Source organism: Nannobrachium achirus (genome assembly GCF_963921795.1).
Source record: "Nannobrachium achirus genome assembly, chromosome: 3".
Lineage (NCBI taxonomy): Eukaryota > Metazoa > Chordata > Actinopteri > Myctophiformes > Myctophidae > Nannobrachium > Nannobrachium achirus.
This window is the reverse complement of record NC_137812.1, coordinates 29,326,432-29,340,996: the sequence shown is the minus strand read 5'-3', so window position 1 is coordinate 29,340,996 and position 14,565 is coordinate 29,326,432. Positions and strand designations below refer to the sequence as shown.

The following is a 14,565-nucleotide window of genomic DNA, read 5'->3' as shown; positions in this document are numbered from 1 at the left end:
AAGCTCTGAAAAAAAATGAGTACAAAATTAAGCGGACGCTATTTAATTTCCCCACTTCCGTTTTGCCTGCGCAGTCGCGTAAATAACTCCTATGCTGGGAAATTCATAAAAGAAATATTATAAATAATAAATACATATGCATACTGTATCGTAATTGGTCGAACAGGGTATTCCAGAAGACCAGATATTAATATTCCCTTCTTTACCAAGTGCAATTACAGTCTATTTAGCATTTTGATACAAGAGATAGGCTGGCTTTAGAGACACATTTTCACGTCTAACACCAATCTAGCCTACACGCTAATGCCCTACCTTGATCACACAGCTTTCTTTCTCTCTCCAAACTACCTATCGTTACACCCTGTATCACTGTCAGTTTTGGGGCTCGGCTCACTTTGAAGTTAATTCAGGCATGGCTCTTCTTTAACCCATTCAGAACGGGTACACAATTTGTGTTTCATTATTTTATGCTTTAACTATTGAAAAATAGCAGATATACAAGCTCGGTGCCGCGCTGCGAGCTTGTAGATCTGCTATTTTTGAAAAATCGTGAAAATTAGAATTTTGACCCGATTCTATAAGTGTCTTTTGAATCCTTCTAAGATTTTTGGAAAAAACTATGTTTCTATGTCAGCAATCTGGCTAGCCATCGTCAAAGAAAAGGTCCTTTTTACTTAAATGGAGCTCAGTTAGTCTGTTCTTGAGACACTACCATGTCAGTGGTTCTCAAACCTTTTCATGTGAAGTACCCCTAAAATGATATGTATTTGTCCACGGACCCCCATCTCAAAATATCTAGTTCCAGGGACCACCCAGAAGCAAAATTTGAGTTACAAACGTTCGCTTTGAAAATACATATATTCAAAGATTTGCACACATTTTCACGACTTTTTCAAAAATAGCAGATCTACAAGCTCGCAGCGCGGCACTCGGTGCCGCGCTGTGAGCTTGTATATCTGCTATTTTTCACTGGTTAAAGCAGTCAATAATGACTAGGTCTAAATGGGTTAACAGATCACAACAATGTCACCATTTAGAAAACGCCAAAAAGCTTGCCGAAGCTTGTTTCCATTGTGGTCCACCTTGATCAGCAATCATCTGTGAAGACATTTGGTGTAGAGGGGAAAAAGCAAGGGAACCACTCGAGTCGAGGTCGATAGAGGTTTAAATGGTTGAAAATAATTGTCCATAAACAAGGTTTCTTGTAGCTAGGGGGCAATACATAAATCATATTATGTTATGTAACCCTATTTCCATTATATTATGTTGTTCATTTTATGTTATTCATCATTGTGCCCTATGATACATTATATTATTTTACATGGCGTAAGAGCCAAGATGTCTCTCTTACTGAGGCCTGATAGCTATTGTTTATGGTACCGCTTGCAGTGGTGTAAAGTAACTAAGTACATTTACTTAAGTACTGTACTTTCTTTTAGGTATTTGTGCTTTACTTGAGTATTTCCAATGTTCAGTACTTTTATGTGTACTCCACAACATCCCAGAGGCAAATACTGGAACTTTTACTCACAACAATTATTTGAAAAGTTTAGTTGCTAATTCCTTTATTGAATTTGATTATTATTACAAAACATAGGTTAACCACTTCAGCCCTATATACATTTTGACCATTTGAAAACAAGCTCACAATGTGTTGCGATGCAACGCATTCTGAGCTTGTAGATCTGCTATTCTCAAATTATTTGTATACTGTACATTGGAAAACTTGGGACATTCTGCATAATGAGTACATTTACTTTTGGTACTTTAAGTACATTTTGTACCAATACTTTTGTACTTTTACTCAAGTATATTTTGAAGTCTGGACTTGTACTTGTAACAGAGTATTTCTACATTGCATTATTGACACTTTTACTTAAGTACAGCATGTGAGTACGTTTCCCACCACTGACAGCTTGTCCTTGCAACATGACAGTATATAAGCATGGTTCTGGTTCCTAGTGCTCGCGGCAGAGCGACTGGACCACAGGCCTGTGTGTACTCAATGTACATCTCCTCTGTCCACTCACATATTAAAGCACCAAACCCTCCACCTTCTAAGTAGTGCCTCTGACCCCTTTCTTTCCTATTACTGATTGACCGTGAATTCCACCACGCTAGGAAGGTGTATTGTGAAACTATAGAACAAGGGTCTTCAGCATCTTTCAGCCCAAAGACCCGCTAGCTGGGAGAAACCTCCACTACATACTGCATAACATTGTGTTGCAGATTAAACTTTTTCATAGATTTCATAGATCAGTAGCATGTTGGATTCATGTTAATGTGTATTTTCAGACATTTTACCTCTTAAACCGTCAATACTTAGTAAATGTGACCTTTCTCTCTGAACTTGGTCCGTTCTTTTTCCCCTCTACACTAAACCTCTCCGAAAATAATATCACAAGCTCACAACACCTTGCAGCATGAGGCGGTGTGAGCCTGTGACCCTGTATAGAATGTATTGCTAATATGAGAATAATTGTATAATAGTATAATAATATATGCAGTTTATATAGGCCAATGCCCGTCGGAAAGCAAAGCATGACACTTGGTGATGCAATACCCTTTGTCAGAGTACCCGCTCGCTGCACCTGTTGTCAGAGTACTTGCAGTGCAGTAGTACCCATCATACTGTACTTGGGGTTCTATGATGTCAGGACTATGACATTATATTGATGACATGTGGGACCTCCATATATGGGTATCAAACGGGACACACACAGGCAGAGAGACAGACAGATACCTGTACATATATTCGCTTAAGGGGATAAGGATAGACAGACGGATAGATTATGGAGAATTGTGGACTTATTCCAGACAACCGCCAATCGGAAGACTCCCCACTTGGCACATCACTCCTTTGGGTCCTCTGCGATATAGACTCGCCAAGTTTAAAGTCGATCGGTCGGACGGTTCTCGAGATATGCGGAGGACATCCTTATTCCGTCACTCACTCACTCACTCACTCACTCACTCACTCACTCACGAGGTTCTATGCATTTATAGATTGCATTGAATTTAAAGTGAATTGGCAGCAATTTGGATCAGTTATCTGGTCCATTCTTCCTCCTCCTCTTGCCTCTCTCTCTCTATATCTCAGGCAGCTGTAGCTGCCTGTAGGGAGGGAGGAAGGGATGCTGATGATGTGGAGGAGAGGAGGAGGAGGAGGAAGGGGGAGGTGCCAGGGCTTCCTGCGGGGGTTGCCTGTGTGAACGTTCCCTGAATGACAATGCTGCGCATCAGGGCCACAGCACGACTCTTCAGTTAGACACACGCGCGCGCCCGCACGCACCTGCACGCTGGGAAAGAGCCTTTACCTGCACGGGGGCGTGCAGTAGCTTGACTAGAGCCATGCCAGCGTGTCCACACACACACACACACCAGTGTTACGATTGTTAGATGTCTGTTAGCCATCGTCGACCCTTCCTTCCTTTCTACGTCATTCCTCATCAATTATGTGATGGGGCATAGCTTGTCATCTCTCGCATCTCACTGACGCGTGGATTCCCGCGACCGCGCAAGATCGCACGAAGCACCCCTTCCCGACACTTATGCACTCTCTCTCTCTCTCTCTCTCTCGCTTCCTCTTTCTGTCTTGCTCTCTCTCTCTCTCTCTCTCTCTCTCTCTCTCTCTCTCTCTCTCTCTCTCTCTCTCTCTCTCGCTTTCTCCCCCCCCCCTCTCTCTCTCTCTGCAGAGAGTCAGCTGGAACAAGCTTTTATCATATCGATAGCGTACCCGTTAGTAGCCTGTAAACTCCGGGAATTAGACTAGATGATGAGAAGAGAAAGGGGAGCACGTAGTAGGCCTGTGACGTTGACAGTACTGATGCTGTAATATTCTGTACTATGTGTATATATATATATATATATATATATATATATATATATATATATATATATATATATATTGTCTCTGTCGGGCAGAAACCTTGTATCTCCAAGGTTCAAGTTTGTACGTTTTTTCACCAAGTAAAGCCCTGCTTCATCATACAAGGCTGTCGCACAAAAGTAGTGAAAACAGCCGATCTACAAGCACACAACGCCTCGCACCATCTGCTATTTTCACTAGTTTAGTTCATTTTTTTAAATGATAAAAACGAACGGTTTTGGACATACAAGGTTTCCACCCAACAACGACGATATATAGGTATATATATAAGTGTTCAAGGTGGAAGGGAGGGGGAGAGAAATAGCTGAGTTCTCATGGAGTTTAGTCAGGCCAGTGATCCAAACGTGAATTATTCTTTCCAAAGGGAAAGGGCTTCTGAATGTTCCAGCACCCTGGACAGCGCCAGAGGCTCGTCTGTGTTGTTCCAGAACCATGGACAGCGTCAGGTATTCTCATTGGTGTAACTAATATACTTCCAAGTACAATTTAATGGAGTATTTACAATTTTCTGTACTTTTACTTCTACTCCACTACATCTCAGAGGCAAATATTTTACTTTTACTCTACCACAATTATTTGAAAACTTTAGTTACTTTGTAGATTTTGATTATTTTTTACAAAACATACATAACCAACTCAACCCTATAGAGCATCGCAGCGGAAGTGGATTCCTGGGGTCACTTAATATTCCCCATTCATTTTCGCCATAGACTTTTACAAAAATATTTATAACAATTATGTTAAGCCTCGAACCAAGCCATCCAGGATGGAGGTGAATCATGATCATATAACCTTTTTTTCTATGAAAAGAACATTTTGAAAATCGCTAAACAAAGGGTAGTTATTAAATGTAGTATATCAAATAATGTAATATTAAAATATGTTTTCTCATAGGATCAAAGGTTATATGATCATGATTCACCTCCATCCTGGATGGCTTGGTTCGAGGCTTAACATAATTGTTATAAATATTTTTGTAAAAGTCTATGGCGAAAATGAATGGGGAATATTAAGTGACCCCAGGAATCAACTTCCGCTGCGACGCTCTATACCCTAACTACAAGCTCATAATGCCTCCCGACTCATTGTGAGCTTGTAGATCTGCTGTTTTCAAAAGATCTTTATAGCCTATATATTATATATTATTATATTATATGTTTTACATTTGAAAACTTGTGAAATGGGACATTCTGCATAATAATGAGTACTTTCTACTTTTACTAAATTTGTAATTCCGGACTTTTACTTGTAACAGAGTATTTCTACAGTATTGATACTTTTATTTAAATAATGATTTGCGAGTACTTTTTCCACCATTGGGTATTCTGAGACTGAGACCCTTCAACACGTGTCATTCTTATACCTGAACAAACACGTTCTGTTGTTCACTTTTTGGACTTTTATTTTGGACACGTGACAGCTGGATGGGTAGAACAAACAGCTTGCCGAGCATCGGCGTATAATAGCAGCACGGGCCTCCTATGGCTCGTCAAAATAATGCACTATAGCCAGACAGACGGTTTGGAGGAAAGAAAAACAGAGGAGGGGAAAAAAATAAACTCGATTTCAAACAAACAGCGTTTCCTCGAAACCAAGGCCAGTGGCCATTAATAAAATGTTATTTCAACTTAATTTGGTGGCTTTCTCTATCTTAAGGGATAACACAGGATCTTCCCTGAAAGTGGATGAATTTTATTGGTTTGCCATATTGTTGAGCAGATGAGTCTATAGAGCCACCCCAGAACGCACACACGCAAGCACACGTGCGGTCGTGCGTGCCTCGCCGAAACCAATGCACCGTGTTGTAAGCACAATTGTCCAAAAATGAAATAAGAATCCCATGCTAACGCCATTGCCGGGTGGCGTTAGCATACTAAACCGTGAAAGCGCCTAATTACTTGCGCCAGCAGAGCGCGCAAGTACTGCGTTCAGTGCCGTCTGCTTCCGGCCAGCAGTACAAAGGCAGGGCCTTTAGCCAATGAGGGAGAAGCATTCTCTGTGACATCACCACCAACAAGTGCAACTTGATACAAACCAGTAAGACACCTAAGGGCGAGGTCGCACCATGTCTTGGCCATCTGGCCAGTGATGTGTATCGGACCAGTTACCCATATATGGAGACCCCTGATACCCATATTTGGAGATCCATGTAAATGGAGATATGAGACCCCAACATGCTTACTCAGTTATTTGTTATGTGAAAGTCCTATGACGTCCATGACATTTGACATCATACATACAATCCCTTTTATGCCCAAATATGGAGATCCCTGTCTTTAGAAAAAGCCACTCAGATATGGCTGTCTTGGCCAACTGTCTTGTATCCATATGGATTCTGTTAGTGTGGTATGTGGCCGATGTGGCCTCCATATATGGGCATTCCCATATTTATATTGATGTCATCAGGGATCTCCATATAAGGGCATAAAAGTGATTCTGTTAGTGTGGTTCCCCTGTCATCTCAGTGATGTCAGAGGGTGATGTCAGAGCGTCAAACCGAGCATAGACAGACAGAGACAAGATGTGACCGTTTTCATACTAAACGGTGACCTACGGTCACAATAACATCGCGCAAGTTGGCACCTCGACTTACGTGAACTTGCCCACCACCAACCAACAAGTGTCATCAGCTCGTCACATACCAACATATACCCAGCACCGAACGAGGTACTTACGCACTCTGCTGGCGCACAAGTAGGCCATAATATGGCCACGGGTGCACAAGACGCAAGTTGGCACCTCGAGTCGACAACTCGAGTGTAGTTTTGTTATTGTACTGTGTGTTGGTGCTTTTGACACTTGGCTTGCACGAGAGAGAGCGCCGCGTGAGCATCATCATCTTCTTCCTTGGGAAGGAGCTTGGAGAGAGAGAGGTTGGGGGGGGGGCGTCATGCGCTGCAAGGCTTGGCCACAGATTTGAGCGCGGCGCTCGGGTAGCGTCAAATTGATCAGATGTTCACTGCGTGGCTCAACGACAGGCTGATTGCGAGCCGAGGCTAAACGCGCTTTCACTTCCTTGGGGCTTTTTTTTATATATATATATATTTATATATTTGGCTTTCCACTGCTCATATTATCTCCAAGGCGATAGCCTACGAGCTCCGGACCGCCGATAGCGCATTCGTTCACCACGTCCCTCGAGGCGGGCGAGAGAGAGAGAGAGCGAGCGAGCGAGCGAGCGAGGAGGGGGGGAAGAGAATATTCACACGAGAGAGCGAGAGAAGAGAGATTGGGGGGAGATTGATTGGACTGGCTCTGCTGCGGGGCTTTTTGGAGGCTTCTTTTCGGGGTTTTTTTAAGGGGGGAATAAGAGCCTCGGAGGGCCCGGGGGCGATGCTTCTGGGCGGGGATGGTGCACGGTCTGTGTCGGGTTGCTGCGCCCTGCCTGGTGGCAGAGCAGGAGGAGAACACTCGGCGAGCCGCTGCTAGTGCCGCGATCATCCTCCACCCGCGCCGTCGTGCTTTTTTCCGACCCAGAATTGATGATGCTGCTTCCTCAGCCAGCCGTGCTCTCACGCTCCTCCGGATCTTCATCTGCTGCCCGCACGGGGAAAACCTGCTCCTCCCGCCAACCTTGGATTATAGATGATCATTGTGGACAGTGATTTTTTTTCCCTTCTGTTTGTTGTTGGTTTGGTTTCAGAGAAAGGAAGAGAGATATTATAGATTTGAAGGACCGGTGTGTTTTTTTTTGTCTCCAAACGCGCGCTCACGCCCAAAATCAGTGACCGCCGCCTTGGTTTTGATGGTTGAACATATAGCCTATCTACTGCACCGTCCATCTGGCAAATATCAACAAATGTCACCCAGCTCCGCTGCCGGGGAAGCCCCTTCGTTGGCGTTCTGCGTGTAACAGAGAAAGAGTGAGAGAGAGGGGGAGAGAGAGAGACGGCTGAATATTGGCCGTTATACCACTTCAAACATTGCGGATAAGGCACATTAAATCGATCATAGAACCATTTGAAATGTTCTGTTTTCTAAAAATCGAAATCAAAAGAAAGATCTATTTTTATCTCGTGGAAAAGGGGACCTATAGGGGGTGAAAAAAACACAACAACTGCAGACCCTGTTAAGATGCACTAGGCTGTGGAAAAAGACGCAGTGTCGAGTGTATAACCTACTTAGTGGAAATGATTGCAATATGTATTTAGCCTAATTGACGAAGCTCCCATCTATGCATTCTGGTTGCAAATGTTTCAGGGTGGGAAACGATCGATCTGTTTGCTTATTGAAATGCAAGAAGAACCCGTTTACACTTTGAGAGGATTTTCCTGACCAAAAAAAAAAAAAAAGGATACCTTTCTTTTCCAACAAGACACAAAAAATCACTTAGCTACAACAACAACACCGTTTTTATTGACTTATTTATTTCCTATTTCCATAACCGGTGTATATAGACTTTCCTATACAGTGATTTTTCCCCCCATCCTCTCCAGAAAAAAAAATTACATAAACACCCAGCTCTCTCTGCCATTCTCATTCCAAACACACCGTTCGCTTTTTCCCTTTTCCACCCCCTCCCTCTCCTCCTCTCCTCCTCCCCCCGCCCCCCCCCCCCCTCCCCCCCACACACACCAATGGAGGTATCTTCTCGGCGTTAAGGACCTGCGAGATTGAGAGCAAGAGAAGGAGCACGAGAGAGAGACAGAGAGACAGAGACAGACAGACAAGAGAGAGAGAGACAGACCAGAAACACACAGAAGAAGAAGAGAGAGCAGTGCCTGCCACAGTGAAAAGCTCCACCATTATTCCTGCATGTGTCTTTAGAGAAGCGGTGGTGGCTGCTATGATGCTGTTGACGGGGCGGTGGAATGTGGACGGCGTGTCGCACTGAGAACCCCCCCTCGCGGCTCCCTCTTCTTCTTCTTCTCCCTAACCACTGGTGGTGTTTGGTGTCTACAGAATGGCGCGCTTCGGAGACGAGCAGCCCAACAGGTACGGAGGAGGAGGAGGCGGAGGAGGAGGAGGAGGAGGAGGTGGTGGTGGCGGTGGTGGCGGGGGTGCCGGCGGACAAGGGGGGCCCGGAGGCCGCGGCGGCAGCAGGCAGGGAGGGCCCCCCGGCCCCCAGCGGATGTACAAGCAGTCGATGGCCCAGAGAGCGCGGACCATGGCCCTGTACAACCCCATACCCGTCCGGCAGAGCTGCCTAACAGTCAACCGCTCCCTCTTCCTCTTCAGCGAAGACAACTTTGTGAGGAAGTACGCCAAAAAGATCACCGAATGGCCATATCCTTTGATTTGTTGCTTGTTTGTTTGTTGATGTGCTGTGTGTGTGTATGAGCTGAATGCTGTTCAAAGGCAGTGGTTCTCAACCTTTTCAGGCCGCGACCCCCAAAATAATCATATTTTAACTGGAGACCTCCCACCCTGACGAAGAGTTTAGGCATTACATTTTGTATAACACAGTTCTATTGTGAAAATAGCAGATCTACATGCTCACAGCGCCTCGCAACGCGAGGTGTTGTAGGTATTACAAAATCCTTAAATTGTCACTTTAGAAATCTTCAGATACCCTCTACACTTAAACGTTATCTCGGTTTGTTTACTGTTGAGTGAGAAAACAATGTCTCACATTAAGCTAACGATCTGGGGACCCCCCAAAATTATTCCGGGACCCCCCTGGGGGTCCTGACCCACAGGTTGAGAACCACTGCTGTAAGGTGTACACTGACTGGACTATTTTTTGGTCCTGTGTTTGGTGTGTGCGTGTGTGTGTGTGTGTGTGTGCGTATGTGCGTACATGTGTGTGTGTGTGTGTGTGTGTGTGTGTGTGTGTGTGTGTGTGTGTGTGTGTGTGTGTGTGTGTGTGTGTGTGTGTGTTAGTGAAGCATGTGTGTGGCTTGTTGAGTATAACCTGCTTTTACTTTTTACTGCTGTTTTTTATGTACAGTTAAAATGTCACGGTGGAGTTTAACTTGGAGAGTGTACACTTTTGCCTGGTCACATTTGGACACTGTGAGTTCAACCAACACAATGGGTTTGACTGCATGTGTGTCATAATTGCTGCTGGAGTCAGGCCTTCTTCCATGGTTTCTGATGTTCATGATGATGATGTTGATGATGCTGGTCATGCTAGATGTTTGGCTCACACACACACACACACACACACACACACACACACACACACACACACACACACACACACACACACACACACACGTACGTTACAATGCATGCATGCAATATTTATCTGGAACCACAGTTTCTGAGCTCAGAGTGTGTGTGTGTGTGTGTGTGTGTGTGTGTGCGCGTGCGTGCGTGTGGCCGTGTGCGCGCATCAACACTAGGCTGGGCATAGTGTTTGTGTTTGTGTGTGTGTGTGTGTGTGTGTGTGTGTGTGTGTGTGTGTGTGTGTGTGTGTGTGTGTGTGTGTGTGTGTGTGTGTGTGTGTGTGTGTGAGTGAGAGAGGGGTGGGGGGGTGGGGGGGTTGTAGTCAGAGCTGAGTGCTGATGTCAGCGTTATGAAGGCTTAAGCACCATGCAACCAGAGGGAGAGCGAAGATAGAGGAAATGACTCTCTCTACCTCTCTCTCTCTCTCACTCTCTCCACCCCCTCCCCCCTCTAATTACTACTGACCATATATGGACAGCCTGTGGCTTTGCCTATAGCTATGGAAAGAGCCGTAATAGACAGGAGGACATGTCCATCCATCCACTCCCATTGTTGTAACCTGCAGGCTTCTCCATCCTGCTGTGTTTCAGCTGTCTTGGTTTGGCTGTTTTCCACTGAACCGTGCTGTCTTAACATATCTCACACAGGCTCTGGATGTGTTTCCATATACACTATACAGCTTGGTTGTCTTTTCTCTATAGCTCTATAGCTAGAGCTTATATATCAGCTTTCGCCTATGTCTTAGCTAGAGATGTGCCGATTGATCAGTGAGTAATCGCGATCGGCCGATAATGCCTCTATCGGCTTTGATCGGTATCGGCTTTGCCGATCTACAAGCTAAATTTTCATTGTGGGACTGAATGTAACCTCAGCTTCAACTTCTACAAGTTGAATTGGATACTAAAGGACCTCAGCCTGCAATCTCCTAATGTTTATACTTAATATAGAACGTCAATGTTTTGTAAAAAGACTCATTAAATATATAAATGCTGCTACAGTAACACAATAAATAGAAGAATGTATGGATTTGACGCTGTGATCAGGAATATCGGTATCGGCAGATACTGATTCCAGTTGATTGAAAATCGCGATCAGAGCATCTCTAATCTTAGCTTTATTTAGTAGGCCTACTACCCTGGTTCTTCTGGTCATGATGGAAATCTAAAGAAAGCTTGTAGATCGTCTCTTTTCACTAGTTTAAATCGTTTTAGAAATAAACACAAAACGAACGGTTTTGGACATACAAGGTTTCCACCCGACAGCAACGAAATGGGCGTCCGTGGCCTAATGCATATCGTTGCTGTCGGGCAGAAACCTCTTATCTCCACAATTTCACTTTTTGTGTTTTATTCGTAAATCGACGCCCTACTTGATCACACTACAGCGTCACACACACACACACACACACACACACACACACACACACACACACACACACACACACACACACACACACACACACACACACACACACACACACACACACAAGCAGCAGCAAAAGTAGCAGATCCGCAAGCTCGAAACGCGATGCCAAGCGACGTGTTTTGAGCTTGCTGATCTGCTACTTTTGCTACTTTTGAATTTGAATCCTGAAAAGTGTGAGGTTCCTGTCCGACGAAGACAACATCAAACTGGCTCCTTGAAATGAAAGCGGTTGAGAATCACGATGCTACAGTATATGTTGACAAAGTTCCACAGAACATATTACCATACGTGTGGTCTCAGCGTCTTAGCTTGGTGACAGCTTTTGGCTGGTGTTTCGTTGGTTCTGTAGGGTCCTTCAAGGGTCTTTCTAATAGTAATTTTCTTGAATGAGCTCTGAAAATATGTGGGAATTCAATGCACGCATTTGTGGATATGGATTCATCAAGGCGGGTGATGGTGTGTGCGTGCGTGTAGGGAGGCATACCGTTCGTTTTGTATTTAGCATCTTAAAAGTGATTTAAAATAGTGCAAATAGCTGATCTGCAAGCACACAACGCCTCACGAGGCGTTGTGTGCTTGTAGATCTGCTATTTTCACTATTTTCTCTCTTATCTGCTATTTTCACTAGAGCTTTTAGATCTGCTATTTTTACTAGTTTTGTGCAACAGTATTGTATGATGAATCAGGGCTTTACCCTGATGATCACTACATATTGTATCACACACAGAAATGGAGGTAGAATATAAAACAATTCCTTAGTAAAAAAATAAATTAATAACAATAATTGCTCTCTGAAAATATACTGAGAAGTTATCGTGAATATTGCTCAAAGGATTCAATAATCAGCTCATTATGGTGTATTATAACGCTGCAACAAGGCTAGCATTGACGATTGAACTGGTTGAGATTTAGCCCATTTAAACCGGGAAAGCATCTGCGTCAATGCTTAAAAAATAGCAGATGTATTTTGTTTTTGCTATTTTCAAAATGTTCAAAAATAGCATATGTACAATTTCACTTCGTGCCGGGCTGCGAGATCGTACATCTGCTATTCCCCAACGTTCTGTTGATCTTGAAAGAAGTACTGGTTTAGAAGGCATTGGTAGAATCTGCCTTGGCTCCTTTATGTTTTTGCTCCCCCGTCCCCCGTCCCTCCCCCCCAGAGGGACCCTCCCTCCGGTGGTCCCTGTTTCTACCCCGAGACATTAAGCCACCAGCAGGGGTTTAGCCAACCAAGGGCATGGCACATCAAAGCCCGGGCAACGCACGCACACCGCACATTACACTACTACACCCCAAGGGGGAGCCTGTGTGTGTGTGTGTGTGTGTGTGTGTGTGTGTGTGTGTGTGTGTGTGTGTGTGTGTGTGTGTGTGTGTGTGTGTGTGTGTGTGTGTGTGTGTGTGTGTGTGTGTGTGCGTGTGTCTAATTACTCTGCTAGCCTAAATGCCATGCACCCTGCCAGCGCTGCATACAGTAGAGCAGCTTGATGGTTGTTGTCGCTGCTGTAGCCTACAGCGCATGACGCTGGGAGAGAATGCTGCTATACACTCTGCTCTAGCTTTGTTGTGTTGAAGTACATTATTGTTATGGTTATTATTATCGGCCAGTGACATTTTGATTGATTGATTGATTGAATACGTTATTAACAGTTTGCAAAACGTGCAGAAGTACAGTTATACAATGATGCTAAAAGGATCACACAAAAAGCCCTCTCCAATGCTAGGAGCAATACAAGCGTATTTACTGAAAAACATGGGGCAAATGTTATTTTGCCAAGCTAGCAGACCTGTCTAGGTCCAGTTGCAGGTTGCAGACAGGTGTTCTTTTATGGTGGTTTTGAAATAGGGTAGGGAAGGCACACTTTTTGATGGCTGGTGGTATGGCATTCCACATTTTGGTGGTATAATATTAGTATTAATTCATCCCCATAGCAGTTGTTCTCAAAGTGTGGTCCGGGGGTCCCCCAGGGGTGCTCGTTGAGGTGGTTCCAGGTGGTCCCACCCAGCTAAATCTGTTAATATAGCATCAAATTCTAGTTTAAACACTTTAAACCTATATTTTCAACAAGCTCGCAATGTGAAGCGTTGTGAGCTTGAACAAGATCCAAGATCTAGTTCTGTCTCTCTTATGTAACTGACCCTCTTCTACCTCGAATTTGAACTCATTTTCCTGCGCAAGTGCTGACATTTTTACCTTTGAACTAATGGAGCCTGCCTGCTTGCTCAGGGGATAAATTGAATCTTGAACATCAGGTAAAAATTTGTGTCAGATCCTGTGTCTAGGTGAGACATGACCTTTGACACGATCTACATGTCTCAATAGTAGAGCAGAGAGACTAAATACAACCACCCCAAATTGTATAGGTTATATTGGGCATACAGATTGGGCAAAATGACATTTTATTCTTTAAATAAAAGTTACATAGTGCTGCTTTAACAACAAGAATCGTGTATGGAGGTCAGTGGACAAATACATATTAATTTGGGGGTCCTTGACATGAAACTGTTTTGAGAACCACTTTCAGCAACTTCCAGGGCTGAACCAGTGAATGGCTAAATTGAGTAATGTCGGCAGACACGGTGATGTAACTGATAGGTTTCGAAGTGACAGTCGTGTCACCACACAGTATGAGTTCAACTTGAAGGGTCTAATTCCACAATGAGATATCCACCATTTTGTGTTCACTTGGACAAAAGGATCTGAACGAAATTATGTCACAATGAGTTACTTATTAAGTTGCATATTAATCTTTATAAGGTCTTTAGAGAGGTGGCCAGAATAGCTATCCTTTATCACAGTGGTTCTCATCCTTTTCAGGCCGCGACCCCCAAAATAATCATATTTTTAACTGGGAACCACCCTGACGAGCACTTAGAGTTGAGGCATTACATTATGTTTAACACGGTTCTATTGTGAAAATAGCCGATCTACATGCTCACAACCACAACGCCTCGTGAGCATGTAGATTGACTATTTTCACAATTTGACAATTTGGCCAAAAATACATTGTCGAAAATAATAATAATTGTCACTCATTAGGTATTACTGTAAGATTCCCTATATTTTCACTTTAGAAATGTGCAGATACCCTCTATACACTTAAACTTTATGTTGGTTTGCTTACTGTTGAGTGGGAAAA

At 43.9% G+C, this 14,565-nt stretch overlaps 1 protein-coding gene across 1 annotated transcript in view; it reads left to right on the top strand.

Annotated features, from left to right (window-relative positions):
* Window positions 1-8,792: 8,792 nt before the first annotated feature.
* Window positions 8,793-14,565, top strand: part of cacna1ab (calcium channel, voltage-dependent, P/Q type, alpha 1A subunit, b) — a gene marked incomplete at both ends in the record, with an annotated part of 204,523 nt that continues 198,750 nt past the window's right edge. The window contains one exon of the mRNA XM_080722505.1: window positions 8,793-9,115. Coding sequence (XP_080578631.1) covers window positions 8,793-9,115 — 323 coding nt within the window. The remainder of the gene's footprint in view (window positions 9,116-14,565) is intronic.